The sequence below is a fragment of the Platichthys flesus genome, chromosome 23 (genome assembly GCF_949316205.1).
Source record: "Platichthys flesus chromosome 23, fPlaFle2.1, whole genome shotgun sequence".
Lineage (NCBI taxonomy): Eukaryota > Metazoa > Chordata > Actinopteri > Pleuronectiformes > Pleuronectidae > Platichthys > Platichthys flesus.
In genome coordinates, this window is record NC_084967.1 from 13,578,752 (window position 1) to 13,603,600 (window position 24,849).

The 24,849-nt window shown below is 43.8% G+C and overlaps 1 protein-coding gene across 8 annotated transcripts; it reads right to left on the bottom strand.

The window, feature by feature from the left end:
- Nucleotides 1-68: 68 nt before the first annotated feature.
- On the bottom strand, nt 69-24,493 carry mybpc1 (myosin binding protein C1). Of its 8 annotated transcripts, XM_062383242.1 has the most exons (33): nt 24,251-24,493; nt 21,036-21,062; nt 19,774-19,848; nt 18,462-18,680; nt 17,474-17,521; nt 16,233-16,274; nt 15,798-15,839; nt 14,957-15,067; nt 14,679-14,827; nt 14,471-14,588; nt 14,060-14,111; nt 13,344-13,400; nt 11,064-11,227; nt 10,848-10,980; nt 9,213-9,337; nt 8,996-9,101; nt 8,722-8,888; nt 8,461-8,626; nt 8,276-8,382; nt 8,049-8,185; nt 7,806-7,965; nt 7,610-7,714; nt 7,340-7,528; nt 6,698-6,832; nt 6,097-6,264; nt 5,900-5,988; nt 5,618-5,813; nt 5,373-5,512; nt 5,112-5,271; nt 4,198-4,334; nt 3,811-3,997; nt 2,174-2,210; nt 69-964 (listed from the first exon to the last, which is right to left on the bottom strand). In XM_062383242.1, exons 1-32 carry the CDS (start codon nt 24,270-24,272, stop codon nt 2,191-2,193), a joined length of 3,753 nt encoding a protein of 1,250 aa, XP_062239226.1. In that variant the 5' UTR covers nt 24,273-24,493; the 3' UTR covers nt 69-964; nt 2,174-2,190. The 8 variants fall into 8 exon arrangements, with proteins under 8 accessions (XP_062239226.1, XP_062239224.1, XP_062239223.1 ...); XM_062383240.1 differs by lacking the exon at nt 2,174-2,210 and having other exon boundaries at nt 16,233-16,271; XM_062383239.1 differs by lacking the exon at nt 2,174-2,210.
- Between the last annotated feature and the right edge of the window lie 356 nt (nt 24,494-24,849).

Sequence of the window (24,849 nt, forward strand, 5' to 3'; positions counted from 1 at the left end):
TGACTTATATTTGTTAGATGAGGAACAAATTAAGTAGATCCAAACTTAAAGAGAACACACAACAGTAGGAGTTTTAATGAACTATTTATTGTAATTGTGGGTCATAATTACAAAGGTAAAGGCATGCACACATGTCTGAGCCTCAGTCAAGCTTCAAGTCCAATGTGAATTCAAACATCGTAATGTATCATGCAAAATATGGACTGTCTTTAAACCTCTCCATTTTTCTATTGGACATAATTGACTTAAACCAAGTGAAATTAACAAATACCAGCGTGTATTAGATAGATAGATAGATAGATAGATAGATTACTTTATTCATCCCCGAAGGGAAATTAAGTCATCATATTATCTTCAGAAGTGTCAACACATTCATTATCCAACATTACTCAAGTCGTTTTTTTCCCCGGTTTCTTTCCACATAGAAGTTCAACACCATACGAACACAAAACCTTTTTTTACAGTGTACATACCCATTTTCCTATCTTCAACAAACACTCGTCAAAAAACAAAGAATATGTAAATACTGTATGTGCTATATGTGCTTCAATATGTTTTTTTACACTCGACATGTAGCTAGAACCAAAACACTGCTGACATGCATCTGAGCCGACACAGTCTTACAAACACAAGAGGGGGACAAAGAAGTGGACTGCCTTTTCCCCCCCCTGTGGTGAAAAGCATGCCACACCACAGACCAGCACGCTCTCTTCCACTCCCATTTATCCGTCTTGCCGTCCCTCCATCCGCTTTCGGGCCACAAGCCTCCGTAGGTGAGAGACGAGGATCACTCAAAGGCGACAAATCTAGTCTGCAAAGCTAAAGTGTCTCATTGCAATTGTGTCCATTTTTTTGCTTTTGTTTTTTTACTTCTCCTGCTCGACAACCTTCACCTCACTCAGGTACTTGTCAATCAGGTTGAGGGGCACGCCGCGTTGCATGAGTTCGTAGAAGGTGAAGCCCCCTGGTGGACGACAGGAAAAAACTCTTGTAATATTGGTGGGATGTAGAGAAGGCGGAGGTGAATAAGGAAAAACAGAGAGAGAAGAAGAAAGCTGAGGAGCAACAGGCCGAACCAAGCAAAGCAGACAAAGCAAAGAGATCAGGCCAGACGTTCACAACACTGGAGTGAAAAGAGAGAAGACAGGTGGTCAGAAAGATTCATGGATGTAGTTCCACAGTTCTAACACGTCCCAAGTCCTCACTATACACTAAATGTCTCGGAGAAGGAACTCATCTACCCTACAGAAAAGTCAGCCCGACACTTCCTCATCTATTCAACGTCACATTGCCCCATATTTGCATAATCCCTGCCCAGCAGCTAGTCTGAGGCCGACGTTTTTCTTCACGTGCTGTCAGCAGTTGACCAATCACAAAAGAGTGTAGCCCACTGGCCAATTAGAGCAGACTGGGTTGTATTGGTAGGGGGCCCTTAAAGAGACTGGCGTTAAAACATAGTGTTTCAGGCAGAGGCTGAAAGGAGGAGCTGCAGCAATCAACGTTATGAGGAAAATTATGTTTTCTCATCAGATTCTAGACTTGACATAAACGTTCCAATAACTAGTGTCTAGTGGGAAATTGGGACAGAGCTTTATCTGCTCAGGTTCACAGAACTAGAAGGAAAGACACATATTATTGCAAATGAATGCATGTGAATATTGTTGCATTGCTAAATAATGTTTTTCGTCATCAACAACAAGCCAAAGCCTGCAACAGATAAAATGCTGTCGTCAGTAGTCCGGCAGTTACAAACACAACATGGAAAATACCTGCTGTTAGTATGATACTCTGTCTATAAACATGTATATAGACATTTGTATAGCATTAACATCAGTCCCAGCTTTAACAGATGCTGCCCTCGGTAGTTAGGAAGTTGGCAAAACTTTTTTTTACTCACCTTTTCTGCGGCTCAAGTAACATGAGAGATTGACTTTAAATCCACATAATTTCAATGTACATTTTCAAAACAGTTGGTTAAAGTCAGCCAGCTGATAATCATCGTTTAGCAAAAGCCGTCATGCAGATCCAGTTTTATTTCTCTGATTCCTGTTTATTGGGGAAGAGAAGCTGCTCCAGTCGCAGTGACTGTGACGAGCGAGGTTACAAGGGCCGGCTGAGAAGATGCATGATGAGTAACATAAGCTTCATATGCCAAAACCATATGAAAGCTTACCTTATGTGAACATACATTCACAATTCTTGAGTTTGGACTGGGGGAGAGAGAAGAGAAGAGGGGTTAACACAATGTTTACATGGAGTTATATGTGTGCACCAGGGAATACTGTTGAGTTATTACTGAACTCTTTTATATGAGGAGTTAACTGTGTGGAATCTGTGGAGAACAGTTAACTAAAACTACTCTGTAAGTTATGCCCACTGAGGAGTGACTGGTGACAGGCTCTCGTCATGTCCACGCTAAAGCAGATATTTTTGCAAAACAAACTTTTTCCTTTGCTTTTGAATCTCTCATCCACACTTAGGTCACTAAAGCAAGCGATTTTTACACGCCCTACAAAAGTGCCGATTTGCAAGAACTCCGTTTGGGAATTGATGATGTCACGGCTTACTGTGCACCCTGGTTAGTTTTTGTTAGTTTGGATAGGAAGGCAAGGTGAAATTACAAGTTTGAAGCTAAATTTAGCATCACTGCACAACATTATCGGGAGTCTCAGGCGTCAGCCGTAGCCAAATATGACTTGGTGTTTGATGGTTCAATGATCTTATCGTCTTATAGTTGTTTTTGAGTTCTCGTCTTGTCGGAGATATTCTGTTTAACGAAATCCGTGTGGACATAGACGGAACTGCAGGGGACGATATCCATTCAGAGAAATATCTGCAGTAGCGTAGACAAGGCCTGTTTATTGATATGGTGTGTGGGGATGAGATGGCTGGATGAACTGGGCTGGATAGAGGTGTGTGACAACACAAGGGGAATAAATCTCTCCATGTCGTGGTGATGGAGAAGTGGAACGGATTATTATTATGTTATTATTACATCTATTTTAATATATGGGGTCCAGTTGCCCATTGCACCAGATATTCATAAGCTCAGACCTTCCCACGTTTAAAAGTGTTCACCAGGTAGAGATTTACTTATCGTTACATTTAAAACAACTTGCACCACCAAATTAGTTTTAACTTAATATTTATAATGAACTGTTTTGTAAATATATAAATCTGACCCACATGATAAAATGCTGTTTAACACGCATAGAAAAACCCCAATATACCTTAAATAGAAACAGCAAATAAGTGGGTTTGCTAGGTTTCATCGGATATTGTCTATTCGTTTTAAACCTTATGAGAGCTTCTCACTGTCACATGTACAACAAATAAAGTCATTAAAATAAAACAAATGATTTATTCATGATTGGTAGCTAATTTTAATGTGTTGTTAGGTTCTTGCAACAGATTTACACATTAGTTAAATCTATTATGTAAGAAATGTCTTCAACCGATTTCGCAAATCACCAGTTTGAAACTTGTCTCTAAGAACTCACTGAATTACGAATAGCTGGTGCAACCCAATCCAGATACTTACACATCCATCGACCATATGGTCAGCCGCTTGGTAGACTGTAACACACAGCTCGAACACCGGGGGACCCCGATGGACTTGGTTTCCCAAAGTTGTCTTTGATATTTAACATTCTTTACAGACTCATGACAGTAAATGGTTCAGTAGTTTTCCTCTAAGATGCAAAGACATGACTAATAAGCCGCGGAAATGAAATACAACAAGAAAACGTTGGGAAACCAGACTCTGATACAGACTGGTTCCCAGTGAGGCACACAGCGCTCCACACTGACCTTTGACCTCCAGCTTGCACTCCACTTGGGCCTCTCCCAGGTCGTTGACGGCCTTGCAGGTGTACAGGCCACCGTCATAGGGGCTGGGCTTTCTGATCTCCAGGGTACATACTCCCTGGTTGCTAAACATGCGGTAGCGCGGATCGTCGACAATCATGATCTTATTCTTCATCCAGACGACTTTGGGCTGCAGGCGGAAACGGAGGATGTTATTCCAGCAGACAGATTGGATAAGGCATATTAATACTGTGGCTTTAATGGTAGAATATATTGCCCTTAAATTATATTTCTCGAGTCTATATGTAGAAAAGCTGTTCTACTGCAACATACACTTACCTGAGTTTGTTCTACACATGCACCATATCTACCTGCAGTTCTCCCACCTACCCTTGGGTTGGCTCGGACACTACAGTTCAGAGTAGCATTGTAGCCCGCGACGGCAGAAGTGTGGATCAGCGGCTGCGTGAACTTTGGCGCCTCCTTGAAGTCGTGGTCGTTGTACTCGGGCGTCTTCACCTGCAAGCCTGTGGGGGTAAGGGTAAAGGAATGGGGTTGTGCATGATACTGAGCGGTATCATGTGGGGAAATCCCTATGTAATGAGGGAAAGACAATGTTTCTTTATTTATCAGCGACTGAGACACCAGCGTTTAAGGGCCTGTCAGTCATAGCCCCACCCCCGGTTGTATTTGAGGGTGGATCACTGACAGTACCTCTCAGATAACAGACAATTGCTTGAGTAATATTTTCAATATACAATACCAGTGTGGTTTGTTCCAAGAGTTTTCACTTTGGAAGCATTTTCCCTCATCGAAAATTAGTAGTTTTTAAAGTCAGAAATACAAACTTAAAATGTAATCTAAAGCTACTTCAGACATGCACTAGACTCCAGACATTTTTCCATAGGGGCTGGATGTGAGAACGCAAATGTCGGCTACGCCAGACATTTTTGGAAACCTTTCTTACCAGTTTCCTGCATATCCAGAAAATGTCAGAGTGAACCCAGAATACAACAGGAAAATGTTCTGAACATTCAGTGAGCAATTGGGCGTCTTGATTTATCTAATATGTGATGGACGTGAAGCTACGTATCACAAATTGTCTACGTCATGTGCAGCCTCCTTCCTGCTCAATCCAGACGCCACCTCCTGAATGTTCCGGACGTTTTCCTGATCGCATTTGATCACAACAATTTCCTCACATGTTATTGTCAAACCCCAGAGACATTCAAACCAATTAAAATCTCTCCTTCATACACACAAACCCGCACGATTCCACCCCCTGATATCTCAGTCAATTGTACCTTCTTTCATGATGAGGGCGCTCTTTTTGGTTTGGGTGGCGGTCTCGCTCAGGCCACACATATTCTCTGAGTAGATCCTGAAGAAGTACTCGTTCCCGACCACCAGCTCTGTGATGGTGATGCAGCTGCGATGGTAGTGCTCGATGCACGTGAACCACTCCTGAAAAGCAGAGAGGAGAAGCAGGGGTAAACACTGCAGGAGTGCTGAATATGTGGGATGTTTCTCATGCATCTTTATTATCGTATGAATCTATCTTCTACCATTGTCTTCTTGTCTGCTTTTTGAATAGTGTAGCCAATGATTGGGGCATTGCCATTGTCTTTTGGGGGAGTCCACACCAGAGCCACATTCCCTCCCCATACATCTTCAATTGTGATGGACTGAGGAGGTCCAGGAAGGTCTAAAAGTCACAGAATGGACAATGAGTTCATGATTTGTTTCTTGAAAAATAACATAATTAAATTATGATCTGGATTATGTTTACAAGCATGATACATTTGCTCACCTATGATTTGTATGTCAATAATGGCTGTGTCCACGTGGTTATCAACCTGCACTGCCATCTCGTACTTCCCAGAGTGGCTGCGCTCTGCCTTACGGATGAAGATGATGCTGTCGCACTCTGTGTTGCGGATGTTGACGTGGGAAGGCTCTATGGGCTTCCCGTCCTTCAACCACAGGACCTTTGGCCTGGGTTTGCCCTGCAGACATCACACAGAACAGCATGAGTTCAGTTTTCTCCTCCAGCGATGAAGAGAGAGGATAACTGGAGCGGGAAGAGATTTACCATAAATGGCACCACGAGGTTGACCGCTTCCCCGACTCTACGAGTGTACGTTTGCTTCAAGTGGCGGGGGACCCGGATCTTGGGCGGTTCTGAGGAGGAGACAGGCTTGAAGGTAAGTTCCTGTGAAACGATGTTAGACATTTCCTTTTCACCTCTTCATCCAAATTCCAGACTCTCACGACAAATTATAAACTCACCAATGACCTCTTTGACCATGACGGAGTGCTGGAGGGTCCGGGGAGTGCTCGCACCTGCAGCATTGATGGCTTTGACTCGAATTAAGATTTTGGTGCCTGGAGTGAGTCCAGTGATGGTATGCTTCGTTTTCTCTGTCAGCTCAGTGTTGGATGTCACCCAATCATCAGCTGTAGGGGAAACAGTCAATAATTTCAGTTTCTGCTTCACACGCTGATGACATAATATCGTGTGTAAGGCTACAAAATAAATGTCAAAAAACTTGAAGGTGCAGGGATTGAACCTGATGACCTTTAGATGCAGAGTTTGCCTGTTCTCCTTGTGTCTGCGTTGATTTACTTCAGTTTACTTAAGGTTCTTCCAACAGTCCAAAAACATTGGAGAGTCGAAATTGAGTGTGGGTGTGAATGTGGATGATTGTTTGTCTCTATGTGTTGTCCCTGCAATACTCAGGTGACCTGTTCACATCATAACCTGTCTCTTGCCCAATGTTGGGGATTGGCTCCATGTGAAAGAACATTGTCGTAGGTGTGGTAGGTGTCTATGGAACCCCAGATCACAGGGGTTCTGTTAGACCCTTTAGTATCTCTTTACTTGACTCACTTCCTTCTATGCAGTACTCCACCAAGTATCCATCCAGACCGGCAGCTCCGATGGTCTCAGGAGGACGCCACTTTACAGTTACTGAGGTGTCCGTCACATCGTCCACAACCAGCATGGTGGGCTCACTGGTCACAGCTGAGGGGAGATCATAGCAGCCACAGTTTGATTCCCAACAATTGGCACGAAGAAGATCGGAAAACACCCATTTCGGTGAGTCAGGAGTCACATGAGCGAGGCGCCTCTCTCTGCGGCTGGTGTGGTATCAATCTCCCTGGCAGATCTCATTAGTCCCTGCTCCTGCCGTCTATTCTTGTATTCTGAATCATACTTAACTCCTATTGAACCCCATGACAGACCCGATCGCCTAAACCTCTAATCCACAGATGATTTGGCAGCCATTATAAAGACATATTTAATATCCCCTAAAGCTCCTGCGTGTCTCGTGGAGGTCACAGTCAGAATGCTTGGGATGGTGGAGTATAGGGAGGAACAGCTGCGTTGCCAGGGTACCAAGGGCAGATTGCACATGCACCACCAAAGGCTCACTGTTTGAAATTGTGTCCACTATTAGGTGAGGGTTGATAGATAAAGTGAAGCCGAGCAGCTCAAAGGACTGCTAAGTGGAGACATTGGGCTACTCACCGAGGGGAGTGAAGGCTTTGGATGGTTCGCTGGGCTTGGACACGCCGATGGCATTGACCGCAAAGATCCGCACTTCATACGGCACGCCTTCAATCATCTTCTTGGGTTCGAATAATAGTTCTTTGATCAGGTCGAAGTTCAGTCTCATCCATCTGGAGCTCTGTTTCTTCTTCCTCTCGATGAAGTAGCCTTCACAGGACCATCAGAGGCATTTAAAACCAACACTTGCATTTAAAACTGTGTTAATAAAAGGATGCATTAAACATTTACCTAATATTGGCGAAGCCCCGTCATATTTCGGTGGTTCCCATGTCATAGAGCACCAATCCCCCCCAACCACTGGAACCAAGGGAGCCTCCGGAGGGTCAGGAATGTCTGCAGACATCACACACGTTTATTCAGGGTTCAAGAGAGACATTACAACCCTCTCTGTGTTCATAGATTCAAACTTCTTGTGATTTCTCACCTACAACCTTGATCTTGATGCTGGCCGTGGCCTCGCCGGCCTCATTCTGCAGGACGATCTTGTAGTTCCCTGTGTCCTCCCTCTCTGTGACGTCGATTGTAAGGCTGGTCTGATCGCCGTACGTTTCAGCTCGGACACGGTTGCCTGACTCCAGAATGACCTGAGGCGGAAGAGACGAAATGCTATACCTTTAAAATGAAGATTTCAAAGCAGTCTCATCTTTGAGAAGAGTTGAAGACTCACCCGCTCTCCCTTCATCCACACCACTCTGGGCGCTGGTTCTCCAGTGATGGGGACCTCCAAGCGAAGTTTGTTCCCTGCCACAATCGTCATGGTTTGTTCCGGTAAGTTCAGGCTGTCCAAGTGCACTCTGGGAGGGTCTGCACATCATAAAATCAGATTGTTAAGAGATAAAATAATATATAGAAAGATTTTCAAAGCTCCATTTCAGGAAAGAATTGTGTTTGTACCAATGATGTGAATTTTGGCAGAGAGGCTCTGTGAATATCCCTCAGGTACAAAAGTGTAATCTCCTGCATCATGGAGAGAGCAAGTCGCAACTTCAAGTTGGTGGACCCTGAAAAACCAAATCAATGTCACTTATCAGCCATTTGAAGCTGCTTGTGATTGAGTAAGTTCAACAGAGAGGACATACTTATGTTTGTGGATGATGTTGATGCGGTCATTGGGCTGGATCAGCTGTCCATTCCTGTACCAGCGGCCTGGGACGTTGCCAGGGAAGATCTCACAGTGCATGTTGAATGGTTGACCCAGCTTCACTGTGATATCCTGCAGGTCCTTGAAGATCTTCAGTGGTTTCACTAAAGGACAGCAACACAACAAACGCTGAATTCTCTGAAAGCATTCAAGCAATTCAGAACGTTTAAAATAAAAAATAAAAAAAGACGTTACATACAGTCGACTTGTACACGAGCCTCAGATGTGCCCCCAGTGGCCATAATGGAGTATGTCCCAGTGTCCTCTCTGGAGGCGTCGTCGATCACCAAGAAGTGTTTGGTTCCCTCGGACTTGACTCGGTATCTGGAACGCACTCCTGTGGGAACCTCAACACCGTTCTTCATCCTGGAGGAGGATGTCATTTGAGAAAATATAAAGTCCCGAAACTGTACCTAGCATTTATTTAAAGTAATTATGCCCCTTAAACGTTTTTTATTCTATTTAAATCTTACCATTTGACCTGAGCACCTTCCTCTGACACCTCACACTCCAGCTCGATCCTCTCATTCACTGTCGTATTCACCTTCTCAATACCTTTAACTATCTTAACTGGCAACTCTGTGGGACGAGGGCAGAAGAAGAGACTGAAGTCAGATGGATGGACAGATATAAAAAAGATTGAAGACTCTTATATAAGCGCAGGAAGACGTGAACATTTAATGGAGATACCTTTGACAAACAGCTCGGTGGAGCACTTCTCGTCTCCTGCAGCCACAGAATAGGCTGCGTCGTCGTTCATGCTGCAGTTGTTGATGACCATAATCCTCTGTGTTCCCTTATGCTCAAAAATATACCTAAACAGTAAGTCCATTAGTTACAACAGTGGTCAGATGTTGAAGCTGCTGCTATGGGAATTCAGGAATATATTAGCCAATAAAAAGCAGTTCCAATAGATATAAAAAATACTCAAGAAGACAAAACTTGTGAACTACAGGAAACAAAAACATTCCTAAAACCACATTACAATAATATGTGATCATTCAGTCAACATGCATCTAAAACTTGGTGCAAACCCAGAAATGTGACTAGACAGTTAAAGCAGGTTTGTACCAAAACTGACCGTGCGGACTGATAGACTTACTTCCTTTGACTAAAGGTCGGCAGAGGAGCCAGAATGGTGCCACAGACAGGAAGGACCACCATAATGTTACAGACAGACGGACACACACAGATACATAGACAAAGGACAGAGAGACATCATGCCTGGATGCATAGAGGATGTTGTCAGCAATAGTGTTACAACAGATATAAGGATCAGAAGAGAGACAGCGATTGACAGTGAGGCCTCGAGGAGAGAAAGAGCCCCAGGAGACCAGAAGCAGAAAACAGCAATAACATCCCAGATGGCTTTAACCTCGAGTGGCTTTGAACAGAAATCTGAGTCAATGTACGTCTGGTTAATTGTAATATATATGTAATTTACAACTTAATCTATTTAACACTTTAGAATGACTCCTAGGTTATTACTTGAACTGGTATGAGCCTTATGCGGAAAGAGTGTCAGTAAAAACGACCCCTTTCACATTAAAAATGTAAATTTGATCCAATGCTTTTATGATAATATTCACTCTAGGAGCTTAAAGCTTGGGCATTTTTTAAATCAAACTCATATAATAGTATTTTACTCTGACAAGACAATCATAAGTTTGAACTTTTTTGTTGCAACTCACTAAGATGAGTCCTAAATCTTTGATTCTAGTTTCCAGATTCCTCATTCTTTAATCCTTTTAAGGATTTTGAATCTATTGTTGATCAATATTTGTTTTATTTAGCTTCTACAGTATTAAATCTGTTCCAAAGCTAGACTTGGTTAAAGACCTGTGAAGGAGGTACCGCCTTTTTCCTGCACAAAGTATCACATATACAACAGTAAATGTGAACAGTTGACATCATACACTGCATCACACCCAAATGTAGCTCTGCACTCGCTTATTTGATACTGCCTATGTGTGTGAAACTGCATGGAAGCTAATTAGAGCCACATTAGAGTCGAGGTAATGTTATTTGCTCACCGGGCAATGGTTCACAGTGCAGTGAGAGTTATATAAATGTGTGACTGAACTAAGGTTAAATCCTTTCTGTTGTATTTCTGTTGGGATGTTTGTAGCGTGTGTAATCAAACATGTGAACCATTGTGCTTTTGAGTTGTCACAACATGTAAAACACAGAATATCAGAGAAGAAGTAAGCGAATACAAACAAAGTACATTTTCACTGTAGGAAAAATGCACTTCGTTCATGTAGTGTTGACAAGGAGAAGACAGAGAGGAGACAGAGAGGAGACACAGAGGCGAGGGGGTCGTACTTGGGAGAGGGCCTGATCTCCTGTCCGTTCTTGTACCACTTCAGATCAACAGTGGGGTCGGCGAGGTCGACCACCAGGCGGATCTTCCCACCTTTGTCCGCCTGGTATGCCGGCTCCAGCTTTTTTGCAAAAGCTTTGAAAAGACAAAAAATGAAGTTCACCAAACAAAGCACATTCAAACCCCCTTCATTTCAAGTCCTTTACACTCTGCATCACCTTCGCTCTTCTTCTCCTCTTTCGGGATCTTCTTCATCCTCTTCAGCAGACCCCTCAGATCTGTGATGCCGTACATGAAGGCGATCTTCTCGTACTCGTCGGGCCGGGCGTTCTTCAGGATATCCCACACGTCCACCTCTGGGGTGTCGTCCTGTCTCGGCTCCCTAGTGGAGCCGAGTACGGAGGAACAGCGTGAGGGAACGAGTCATCGGCTGGTGTTTGCAACGTGTCCTGAGGAGCTACTCGGTAGTTTCTATATAAGAAGGGTCTGGTAAAGGTAAGGGATTCCTACTCTAAGACATTAAGCTTTACTAAAACTGTTTTTCTCCGACAGCATTCCTCAGGACATGTCACACAAAGGGATGTAAAATATCTTTCTACACTGATAAGGACAGGACTCTCGTTTAGAAATGCTTCGTTTACATAAAAATTTCAAATAAATACCCAAATTCAATTATCTTCACCAAGGAGCCATTGTTTTCCCCCCTGTCTGTTTGTTTTTGTCGGCTTTCTATGTTTATTTATTTGTATGTTAGACATATTACCACAAAACTTGGTGGACGAATGTAAAATGGAGGATTTTGTTCTTGTAAACATTTCAATCGTCTAATAAGACGTTGATTTGCAGCATGCAGGGACTCAGGGGGAAACCTGCCACATAGATCTTAAACAAGGACTCTGCTGTTTTTCCTGTCGCTCCAGTAAACTGGCCCATCCCTTTGTTTAATGTTGGTTTGGTTGATCACTTCAGAGCGGCTCCGACACTGTTAGATTACGTGTGTGTCCATAGGAGCTGTTAGCAGAGAGGTTAGAGGAGATATAGCCCTGCACATGAGTGCATACGATACGTTAGTCTATATAAAGAACATTCAGTCAGTCCGCTCTTTTACAGACATTTACCCAAATGTCTGAAAGATTGGAGGTGAATAGCGTCAAGGATTATTCCATTTTTGCTTTGCGTGTGTTTTCTCATCCGTTTATTTTCAGGCAACTAAGAAGGAGGCCAAAATAAACATGGTGGGGTTTTGTCTTATATTTCTAAATTGAAATAAAATGACAATGTAGCGGTAACACTATTCTCCAGCCTCATTTCTCTGCGGCCAACGAGCACATCGTGAATGATCCAAAATGGCGCTCTCTGCCTCGTGAAGGTGCCGTTCGACATGAAGCGGTCACTTCAGAGTGTGTGCGGTTGCGAGGCCCATTTCCATCATCGCCGATTGCCGTCGGAGCCGATAGGAATGCTGCGTTCAAATGAAGTGTTACCGTTCTACAGTAGGCCAACACTCTTACTCGTCCAGTTCCTACAGCTACATGTCATGCTGGGGACTCAGGATTACAGTACTCACCCGCAGTAAGGTCTAATCGTTTTAATACCTATGGTTTTCTCTGTACTAACCTTTGATTTCTGAATATGTAGGGGGAGAAGAAGAGACAAGCCCAAAATAAATGTGGAATGTTGCGGTGAACAGTGTCTCTGCCTATAGGTCTGTTTGAGCTCAAACTATAAAACGCTGCAGGGTGTCAGCTCAAATATTTAAATAAGCATGATGGTGTTTGGAGGCACCAGAGTGATTCTGGTATAGCACAGAGGTTTTCAAACTGTTAGGCATGTAGCCCACAGGGGCATGGGAGGGATGGGGGGGGGGGAGCTGGGATGTCTTAAATAATACTTAATTACAAGTTTAGAAAATGGAATTCAATTCAACATAGATGGGCCAAAAAATGTGGCTTTAGTCGAAGTCAAAGAAGATAATATGGTCGACAAAATCAATTAATATTAACTTCCTGCATGTTGCAAACATATTCTTAGATATTCATTGTTTTCCTGCCTTTATGTTTGCATCAGAATATATATTCTACTTCCTCTACCCAACAGAGTCTGTTGGTAAAGGTTTATTTATGTATCTTTACGTTTTGTAAACATATATATATTTTTTTGCCTCTTTTCGACTATCTGCTGGTTTAACAAGTGAATTTGCCAGCGTGGAATCAATCAATACTGGGGTTTTCAGTGTGGAGGTAAAGGGGCAGGGTTGAAGTTGTCTCACTGTTATTAAAGTGAGCGCTCACAATGTTAGATTTTGAAAACCCCGGCTATAGCCTCATGTGTCGTATGTCTACATGAACTCGCTTCTCAAAAAGAGGCCTCATACAAGACCAAATTACAGATATATCATCTTGTAGAAAACAGAGAAGAAGCACATCCAGGAAAAAAAGGGGCTTAAAATGGTGTAAAAAAAACAAAAACCCGACTCTGGGTGTGGATGTGATTCTCACCTATGTTTAAGGAGACCACTAAAGTCAAGCTCGCCTGCATCCTCTTGTCCTTCACTGCTGTTGTTAACAAGGAGAGATTAATGAAGAGGTAATCAGAGATGGAACAGCTACAGGCACTAGAGAACAATGCTAAAAGAGCAACCCAAAGCAGAAGACTCTCGACGTCAACGTGTTAACTCCGAGCTAACACGATTGGTCCGCACACAAGACCCGCCCCTTTTTAACTTTTTTTTTGCCTTTTCGGGGTAAAAGCTTGAAATGAGGGGGTTTGTGTGAGACAAGTCGAGAGTCGTCCCAGGTTTCATCCCCACGATGTTGAGTCGATGTTGAGACAACATTCGCGAGCGGCAACATTGTGGTGATGCAATGACGCTGGGATGCTTTGCGTTTGCTTTCATTGTTTTATAAAGGAGAATTCAAATCCAAGTGTTGGCCTTTAATTCCACGTGAAGTTTACTTACCGGGACAAATGGTTAATGACATGATTACAACCATCTTGTCACACTTACATGTAATATCGAATATATTACTTGAAGGTGAAATGTTCACAGTTTCTCTTTTCTTTGGTGTTTCAGGAGTAATTATGAGTACAGAACATTTGTTAGAGACCAGATCCTCCGAAACAGTTAAGAATACTTTTGAATACTGAATTCAAAAAATGGCTGCTGTCGACCTCTCCTGAATATGAATATGTCTTATCACATTCTTTTTGTTACCTTCTTTTGAAAGCTGATCGGATATCAATATTCTGTGAGCCCTGCTCAGCTTCTGGAAGACAGTAACAACACACATGCTAGTCAGCGTTTGTGCTATTTTTCCTCTGTAGACTTTATATAAAGATAGACAGCTCCAAAAAGTGAAGCCAAAACATATTGATCGCCCCCTGGCGGCTGGCTACAGTATAGGTCATAAACCATGATCCCTTCATGTTAGTCGATGGGACCAAAATAAAAAGGCCTTTGCATCAAATTATTTCTTGTTTTTGGCAACGCCCGCATCTGAAGATATTTTGGCTTCATTTTTGTATCGTGGGAGGAACTGGAGACGCGTCGTCTATCTTTATTTATAGTCTGTTTCTCCCAATGTTTATAAATATAAATATAATGAACGTAATTGCTCGGACAAACCTTTAATTTCCAGGTCAAAGGAACAGCTGTCAAACTTGTCCTTGTAGGTGACCTCGCACCTGTAATTCCCGGCATAGTTCTCTTTGGCCTTGATGATGTGCATCTCAAATGTGTGGATCTGTCAGGGAGGGTGATCAGTAGGAATCATTTGCATGTAGTGTGTTGCTTACAGGTTGTGTGTGTGTGCCGCTGCCTTGCTGTAGGGTACCTTGGTGAGTCGGTCGAAGGTCTCTTTCAGCTGCAGGTGCTTCCCTGTTTTGCTGGCCAGATCCATCCACTTCCCTTTGAACCACTTGATGGTGGGTTTGCGGAGGAGATCTTTGCACTCCACCTTGGCCACGAAGCTGATGTCGGCTCCTTTGGTCACAAGGCACAATATAACCAATCAGTTGTTTAAGTAATAACTGGGCTGTTCACCACCTGATGGCCATGGAACCAGTGTGAGGATTTATCCTGTTTAACCCATATTCCCGTGTTGTCACTCACCCACTGGGATGGTGCCACCTTGAGGTTTCTCTATCAGCAGGATGGAGAGCGGCGGGGTGTTAATGGGTTTGTCCAGCTCATCCGGGTTCTGGCCTTCTCCCAGAGACCACACTGCTCCGTCAGGAGAGACAAACCACACAGATCTCCATTGCCATTGTGTAAGAGTGTTACAGCGAGTATTCCACACAGCCACCTTCAATCACCTGAAAGTTTTAACCCTTACCAGAGTCGAGTTACAGAGAGAAACCGAAAGAGACTAAAGAGACAAACATTTTCTCACTTTCAACACACACACCACGTACAGCAGCGGAGTTTAAGCTCATTGCAGCATGGAAAGCATGGCACGGACAATATGAAGCACAGATAGGGTGGATCGCTTCCTACACAGGACAGGACTTAGGGACATTTTCAGCAAGTGTATTTATTCGGATAACTCCCGATTGTAAATTCCTCCCTTTTCCTGATGCTCCACTCTTCTGTGTGGTCCTGGAGGCCTGACTGCGAATGAATCACTCTAATCTGGTTGTTTCCAGATCCCCACACTGTTGTCTTCACTTATGATGCAAGTTTTCCTTTGACATAATGTTGTCTGTGAAATGCTCCAAGACATTTAATCCCACCAAAGCCCCATCATACCCTTTATGTGACCAGGAGAACAGATAACACTCCAGGAAAACAGACTTTTTCATATTTCATAACCTTTAGACCGATTAACCCGGAAAGCTGCTGAGCAAGGTTTGATTTGACCAAATGTTTCGATCAGTTGAGATTCTTCTCGTGGTGTTTTTTAAAATCAACTTATTTACTCTAACAGTCTCGTATTCGTCTTCTACTTTATTACCTGAGTCTTTTCTCCCCTTGGCTGACACATGGACGCTATCATCTGAACAAAGACAGAGAGAAGTTTACAGCATATTGTGCAGAATAGTACTGTAAAGTCCACTGGATCAGGCACACACTGATGAGAAGTAACCAACAAGCAATTAAAGACTTCAACACACTGACCTGAGGGATTTAACTCCCTAATAATTCAAATTAAAAGGTCAAAAAACTGCATCAGACCATTAATGGGTATATATTAATATGTTAAAAGGGAAAAATTGGAACATCTTCCGTCTATTGAGAATCTTAATTCTACACACACCAAAACATCTAGAAATAAACATGTGTCCAACATGTTTCCTTTGTTCAGACAGGCTTCAGGGTCTGAATTAAAATAAACTACTGGTTTGGTTGCTACTACAGTAGTGGAAGGTTTTAATATAGGGATTCTTACTAGGCAGATCAACTGAGAGTTTCTTGACTGAATGGACATCTTCTGTGAAGAAAGCAGAGTCATCATTGAAATTAATCAGGGGACAAGATTTAGGCCCTTTATTTGGATACTACGCGCATGAGAAATATATATTTTATAAATTGTATTATATATCCTGGTTTTACGGGACAAAAGACTCCACATGCTTTACTCAGCTTTTTAATGGGGAGCATCAAGGATGGTCTTTGAGACAGTTCCAGATACTGACATCGACATATAATACTTAAAATATAACCAATTCAATTTGGAATACTCAGACATTTTGGTTGATTTACTTTCTACTAGCAGATTTAACACGATTTACATGGGAACATGGAACATTCTGTTAAAGCATAGAGGCTAAATGCAGAAGAAGCTCCATCGAAGCTCCTTCTCAAAAGCTTTGTCTTACGTACACATTATCTTTAATTACAATATGTAAGTTATTAAATATTGTATTATCATATTTTCTTTTCATTATGACAAAGGCCTTCTGTTTTAAAGCTGGGTCAATACTGTGTGCGTCACCTACCTAGTTTAAGGCAGTAGCTAGAATTAAAATTCATATCAAGCTAATTTTCCCAAATGTTTGAGTATTTTACAAAGGCTATCACCATAGAAAGGAATATGGCCCCAGAACAACTTAAGACATTTTGTTTGCATGATCCTTTTTATCAAATCCAAACAAAGTTCCCTGATGTGAGATTTAAATTATAATTCTGACGGCCGGAGTTTTGCCATTTTTAATAACCGATGGAATTCATGCTGTGTTTTAAATTCCACTGCTAACAAAGTGTTCTTGGACAAAGAATCAAATACACAAGATTCAACATAAATATGAACCAGTAAAGTGCACTTATATTAACAAGCACAAACTCAAAACGTCCATGTATTTATCTATAATACATACATGTGAAATAATCATAGTCACATCTATACCTTCACTTAAGATCAATAAATAAAGGTTGATGTGCTTGTATGAGTTTTTCTGTGGCACTGTGCATGTAGAAATCACACGTTTGCAACATGTATGTCTATGCGACATACATCGGAATATTTACAGGTTTGACACAAGCTTATGTTGTTAAATTACGTAATATCACCCCCCCACCCTATTCCTGTCGGGCTTAACTTCTGCTGAGTGGGCCATCGCAACCGTCCTCAAGGAGTGAGGTGATGAGGAACAAATGGGGAAGGTACAGGGTTTTGTTATGGTCACCAACCTGCTTGGGGGGTCGGGGACGGGGTAGTGGCGGCTTCATGATCGTCATCTGCAATAGAGGCGTCATAGACAAATAGACCCACCTATCAAAAAGCTCCAAGTCCATCATTGGCAGGCCAACAAGACACAAGACTCACATGCGAGACAAGGCATTTGAATGGATGGTTGTGACATGCAGCTCTGGGACAGCTGGAATGGGGACCAGAATGTCAACTGCACAATTTGGCTTGTGTCACATGAAGACACAGCTACTCTGTGACTGAGGGATGAGAAAAATGTGCATGGAAATATTCATGTGCTCGAGCTGCAGACAAAAGCGCACTCGCAATGAACTTGTATCATGAAAAGGAGAAGCAACAAAGAAGAAAACCTTGTGTAACTAAAGAGAAGCTGTGTTTCTCTGCTTCCACACGATGAAGATCAAAGCATCAGTAGATACCAGCTGTCATGTCGTTTCTACAGAGTGTCAGCATGTTTCTGCAGCTCTGTTCTCACATTCAGGGTTCTGGATTAGAGAGGAATGAATTCAGATCGCTTACTCACCTTGCACACAAATAGAATCCTGTGGCCTTTCAGGATTTAATCCACACTACATCAATAAATCCTTATCTATTCGTCTTTATTAGTCTTTAATCTGATTTGATTTGTTTTTCTTTCTTCGAAGTTTACATGCTGTTAAAACCAAGTTGGGACGGAAGCATCGTTTTTAAAAGCAAATTTTAATTCAATGCATGGCTTCAGTCAGTGAGAGCGAAGTCCATTGCATTCTTAGCAGGGAAGTGAAGGTCATCTATTCACCTTCTGCTGCAGGAAAAGCCACGTTTTAGATATGCAAGATAAAAAGAAGCTGCTGAGCCATGAATTGTGCAAGTTAACGAACTAGTGAGTCGTTGGGGGCTTCTTTCAGTAATGATTTGTCTGAGGGGTTAAAACATGCACCTAAACAAGGAGAGACGTCGGACTGGTTTGTATTTAAGAGGAATACTTACCAAGTTGTGGGGGGGAGCAAGGGCTCGGCTCTTCCTTTACAGACGGGCTTGCGGCCTCTGCTTGCTCTGTCACCCCAACCCCACCAGGCGGCGGTTGGTTTGAGCTGTTCTCAGGGGGACTCTGCTCCTGAGCCTCCACAGCCTGTAACGGCTCAGGCTCTAGGGGCTCTGGCATCTTCCCAGTAGGCTCAACTGGCTCTTGCCCCTCTGCTACCGCCTCTGTACAGCAGACAAAGCGCCGGGCTGGAGCAGCGGCAAGCATCGCGCACAAGCATGGGCAAGACAAGGCCTTGCGAGACAATGCTTGCTCGAATGGTATAGATATCTAATGACCAGATCCAATCCTCCAGAGGTGTAATTTCATCAAATTGAACAAATGAGCAAATTAAGCGTCCAAAATACTGTTATGAAATGATTGAAGCGTAATCGAGGTAAACCATGATGTCTGGAGCTGTGACATTTATCTGGTCATTTAATATCTATACTGTAAAGATATCAAAGAAGCAGGGATTCACTGACTCTCACAGAATGTATAAAATATCTGTATTATCAAGAAGAAAAATAAAATTGTTAAAACTGAAACAGCAAAAATGTTTTATACTTTATACTTTTATTTAAATGTATAAGTTTTTCAAAATTTAAATACATTTCATCTTTTATCACAGAAGACAAAGAAATCTTATATTTAAAAGATTCAAATTCAATCAAGTTTTGAATTTTATCAAGAAAACCAATTATTATTTATCCAACATTCAAATGAAATGAGAGAATTCTTTGTATTTCAGACTGAAATTAATGATCTATTATCAAAATAGTTTAAAACTAATTTCCTTTCATTTCAATAACTAATTGATTCATCAGAGATCTTTGACTAGTTTCAACTTTTCTCTGTCTACAGAGTCAGTAAAACCCAACTTCTCATACCTCCAGTGTCATGACTGAGTTTGTCAAAGTCGTGCAAATACAACAGCAGCCACAGCACCGGTTAGTGACAGCACCACGACCCAAGGCAAAGTGCATGTAGAGCAGTGCGGGTGTGTGGACATGTGCACAGTGAGTGTGTGTGTGGGGAGGGGGGGGGGGGGGGACCTCACTTACAGCTAACCTAAGTAACGTTTTGCGTGAACATATCGAACAATCATACCTTCACAAGAAAAGTGCAGTGTCAGGCCTCTCAGAGTGAATTGAGTAACAACAGAAAACAGTGATGGCACACACCAAACAAACACGTGATGTGAGAGCGATGTGCACAGAGTGAAGGGGGGTGGGGTGTGTGTTGGGGGGGGGGTTGGCGTCCATCAGGGTTACCCACCTGGCGGGGGAGAAACCTCCAGGGTAATCTCAGGTAGCGGCATCGGAGCGCCGTTACTTTCTGGGGCAACACTTTCTGAGCGTGTGACAAATATAATGGTGGATGGAACAGCTGCCTTAATGAGCACAAAGCTTCAGCATCTGCTTCTCTCAAGTCTCAGACACACACACAAACACACACACCAACACACACACACAGACCTAGAAACACACAAACGTGGAGTAACGCATTCATCCACCCACCTGACCGCATGTCGCCATTCACACTTTCTCACAGTACTTCTTTCGATATGTTCACATGACCCACACAGGAAATATAGATATAGATCCATGATATTCTTTCATCAACTATACATATTAGGTTTTTATAGACAATCAAGACTCACAGCCTTCTGTGTTGTGACTGTTGATGCTTTGTCAGGAAGTATTGTGCATACATACTTTATATTCTAAACATATAAAACTACTAATTAATCCATTATGTGTTATGAGCAGTGTTGGGCAGATACACACTCAGAGAATACGTACAATATGTAACTTTAACGGCCACTAGGGGTCAATCAGTCAAAACACTATTGTTGAGGCGACTCAGGTGCAAATCCTGTTCACGGATAAGGTAATGTAATAAAGTTTTATTTACGTTACGCAGCAAACGGCAGCGATTAGTCTTGGTCCATAACGTGTGACCTATGCAAACATTTTTAGTTGGACCCTATAAAGCTGAGCTCCCCCTCCACCCCGACCACGCTGGTGCCTCAAGATGCTGCAGCTCCAAGGTCAAAGTCTAGCGCCGGCAAAAGGCCAGTCGCATGCCAGCACCTTGCTCACACTGGAAGGCGGGCGGGGGGGCGTCAACTGAATCAACAGAGAGGGATCAGCTGGCTGGCGAGAGGAATGTCAGAGATGCTGACAGCTCGGCCGTCGCCACAGATCACTCAGCAGCAGCACATCCGCATCGGCGACTGTCGGCCCCACATTTACACTCCTGTGTTTGCACATTCACACCAAATTGTGATTGTTGTGTTGCAAGTGAAGACGTGTTTAGTTTAGTTTTGTGCTTATGCACCTTAGTGTAAATAAGGGGTTGAGGTTTGAGGAGCGCGCTTTGAGTCGGGTGTTCTCTACTGAAGCTGCACGACTCGACTTGTCCCCCCAGTGTTCACAGGCAAAATATTTATGATTCTTATGTCGGCTCAATTGCAAACAGTGCACAGCTATAATCTGCTTGGCTGTGAGGTGAAATGGGGGGGGGGGACCACTCACCTTCTGGCTGGCCGTTGGTCATCTCATCTATAGAAAGAAAAAACATCAGTGTCAAGCAGGAAATCAAGATCTCTTGTCATATGACTCCGGAAACAGTCACTTTATCGATCTACATTCATTACATCTCATTGTCTTTTTGTTTTGTTAGATTGGCTCCTAAAGCGTAGACACCACGTAGTCTGAACTGATTATGACAGAGGCCCCATGACGCACCACGGGTTAGCCTTCTGCCTCGTCTAGACCTATGAAGCTAATGATGGGGGGGCACCAACAGACACATGTAAAGATGTGACGATCAAAACCGTGTAACAGGACCCGGTGGGGGGCCTCAGCCGATCAAAGCTTCCACACAGCCCCTGGCATCCAATGAAGTGGGTTAAAACGTTAACCTCTTTTGTTATTAGTGGGTTAATGACACATGGAGCAACCAGAGGTTGTCTAGGACGCATGGGAGATTCAGGCAGCTCATAAAACATCTGGAGAAGCAGATGTATTTATTGTCCTCGCTCAGTTTGGATTCCTGGTAGTGGGGATCAAGAGTTGAGGGAAAGATCCTTGGACCCGGCACGTGTCGGTGCCGCAGCTGACATGGATCTCCTCAAAATAGTTAAAAGTTAACATGAAGAGTTAGAGTTAGCGTCTATAAAAGCAAATCTCCACCACAGTTTTTCTCTCTCTTTATGTATTTGATGACTGACTATGAAACATTTTTTTAATCTCTTTATGCAACGAGACCCGAGACTCTTCTTTTAGCGCCTTTGCAAATGGAAACTCCTTCCTCCCCTTGGATAAGGCTTGGCCAGTCTATGAATATTTATAACTCCTTGTATGTCAATCCACTATGCACCATTGTTACCATCCACTTTCTCCTGTTGCCCCATTGCTTCTGATATCCCTCCATTTGTGATTCCCTCTCAGCATTCCTTTGTCAAAATTAGCCGCTCTCCCACCTCACTTCCAAACAATGTGTCACTGGCCACCGGGCCACAATCCTGGAGGGTCACATCATGCGGCCGGGAATGAGCCTCGCTCGCTCCCTGTCTCAACACCGCTGAGATAATGAGAGTGGAGAAAGGTTTTGTTTTACCTCTGAGGACTCCAAGTGCAGCTGACAGGGCTGCAGGTATTTTCAGCTGTTGCCGCTGCTGGCTTGCAGACAGAAGGGCTCACACCGGCTCCGGCAAGGGCCAAACACCCGGCAGCTTCTTTTCTCCTAATATAGACCGTTACTTTATTAATGATGTGCTTGAATTAATGATGTGGATGCTCTCATTCTGTTCACTCCTTGTTAATTTTTTTTATTTCTGTGTTGAAAGGGATTTACAACGGGGGGGGAACTTGCATGACCCTGTTTGCAGGGTGAGGGCTGCGCTGCGGCGGCAATTAGCTGCTGACAGGCCTTTCCCCTTGGGTTTTACCACAGGTCTGATTTATGAGGAGGTGTTCAGTAACACAAAGCAACAATGCCGGAGAACAAAACCCGGGGAGAGTGAAGGGCCATAGTGACAGTAAATCTCACGACGTGAAGACAACGGGCTTCACCGCAACTGAAACCCAAAACGTAGCAGCAGCGGGGGTAGTCCTGGGGGGCCCCCGGGCGACGGGGTCACTGAGTGATCCATCCTTAACGGAGGGAGGTGTCTGTTTTGGCGTGTGGCACAGGAGAGGACGAGGGTTTAGGTGGCAGCGGAGGGAGATGGCAGGGAACAAGGGATGGGGATTAAAAGCGCACTCATTCTGAACTATTCCAGGGACAAGAATCCCAGTCCCAAGAGATCCACGGGGGGGGGGGGGGGGGGGGGGGACAACTCAGCCAGTCCGTCATCTCTGGTTCGGACTTTTTAAAGGCCGGAGAGCGGGGCGTCTAAAACAACAGCGCTGGCTTCCTCCTCCTCAGCTGTTCGGACTCATTTAAAGAACAATACTTTTCTACCCTCATTTATCTGCCGCTCTGTGGCTATTTGCGGGGGGTGTGTGCAGTAGACAGGAATCTGCTGCCTCTATTTCTCCCCTGCTTTGTCTCTGAGGGGATCAGGGATCACTGGGGGGGCATCTGTACTGTACACTATCGACCAAACAGAGCTACATGATGATAGACTGGTTTTCTGACTCTAATATTTGGATTTTGGGAGCCAGTCTGCATCAATGCCAATGAAAGACCCCGTCTCAAAAGGGAGGCGAGAGTCCACTCAGTCAAGCTTTTATTTATTTAAATAACCCGATATTTCAAATCACAAATATTCCCTACTGGCCTGTGGAGCTTTAACTTTTGTTAGGGCGAAGAAATAACTCCACAAAAGCTATTTGGAGACGTAGGAAGGAAGACACCTTGAAAGAAGGACAATCTAAGACGAACCTCGTTAGCATCTACAGTTTGTACATATCAGGCCTGACATGTGAGGAGGTCAGAGGTCCGTGTAAGGATGACAGGTTTATTAAAAACTTGTATCAGCTCTCATCAGGAAGGCTTCCAAGACCCAAACAAAATGTTCAGTTTCCTCTACATGGGCATGTCTGGCTCATCGGGCAGACCCCCCCCCCTCAAAGAGCACGGCTAGCGGGGAGGGTGGGAGTAACACCATATCGTAATGACAGACAAGAGCAGATTAAAGGGGAATGTTGATGGACACGATGGTGCAGATGAATGGCGTTAGGGTGTGGAGGACGGACACGGGTTCAGATGATGTGTGTGGTTAAATTTGGACCTGAGTTGTGCGTGGAGGGCAAGTCGGAGGGGGTCTGAACTCTTCTTTCCCTCCAGTCATCAGAGAGACAAACACAGTCAAGCTAAGACTTATCCTCCTGAGGCCCAACCCTCGCTCAGTTCATCCCAATTGCATCATCCATCATGGGTTCGCGTCTGGCTCGGCCCTCGACAACATTCCTCCGCTGAGCTTCACCGTTGCGTCTTTTCTGCAGCGGCATCACCCAGGACCATCCGATGTGCCCGACCCCCCCCCCCCAGGAGCAATAGAATCTGTTCATAAACCTCAAATCTTCTCCTGCAGGCATCAGTAATACAACACCCCTGTCAAAGTCACTCTGAGGATTCCTATGAGCGATGGAGCTCCCTGCCGCTAACATCAACTGCCTGCTCCTCTCAATTAAGGACAATGAGAAACAGAAATCGCTTCAACTCACTGAAGGAGTCGTGCAATCAGATAAAACATGATAGAGCATCACGCTGACTCCCTCCTCCCTCTCCACACTCCTACCTTTCTTTGTGGGCTCTGGCATCTTGAGCCGTGTCCCAGGAAAAGCGTTGAGGAGTCAAAAAAAGGTGCAGGTGGGTGGAAACCTTCAGTGAGGTGAGTCTCCGTGGAGGAGAGAAGAAGAGGAGGATGATGATGATGAGATGGTGGCAGACAAAAACCTCCGGGACCCTTCAGACCACAGTGATGGGAGATGAGAAGGGCACAGGGATACGGCTTGGAAGTCTCAGTGTGGGAGGAGAGAGGACGAGGGACACATGCAGGGGGGACAGGCGCTCAGGCCTTTTATAGAGAGGGGGTACGCTCCTCCTCTCGGTAATTGAAAGTGGAGATCTGCAGCATCACTGTCCCCCACCACTCGCTCCTGTGCCAGCTTTTTTACTTAAACACACTTTGGTTTTAAAATTGCTTTGTGATTTTTACTTAAAGGCTCAAGTAATATTTCAGTTTTTTCCTTTTGCGGCAAATGGAAAAAGCAACAATACAACAGCCGGTTTATATTACCTGAATTCACCTCTCTGCCGCGGGCACGGTGCCATCGCAGTGGCACTGTGCCAAACCAGAGCGTTGGTAAGTTGAACTTAATTCAACTTTCGACGCGA

What these genes read in the sequence shown, in the direction of transcription:
- mybpc1 (XM_062383239.1), bottom strand. Translation starts at nt 24,272, where the DNA reads ATGCCAGAGCCCACAAAGAAAG. An exon ending in GGAGGTTTCTCCCCCGCCAG is followed by an intron (nt 18,681 to 19,773) that starts GTGGGTAACCCT and finishes TCTGCTGTACAG; the next exon opens with AGGCGGTAGCAGAGGGGCAA. An exon ending in ACTCTCAGTTGATCTGCCTA is followed by an intron (nt 15,840 to 16,232) that starts GTAAGAATCCCT and finishes GTCTTTGTTCAG; the next exon opens with ATGATAGCGTCCATGTGTCA.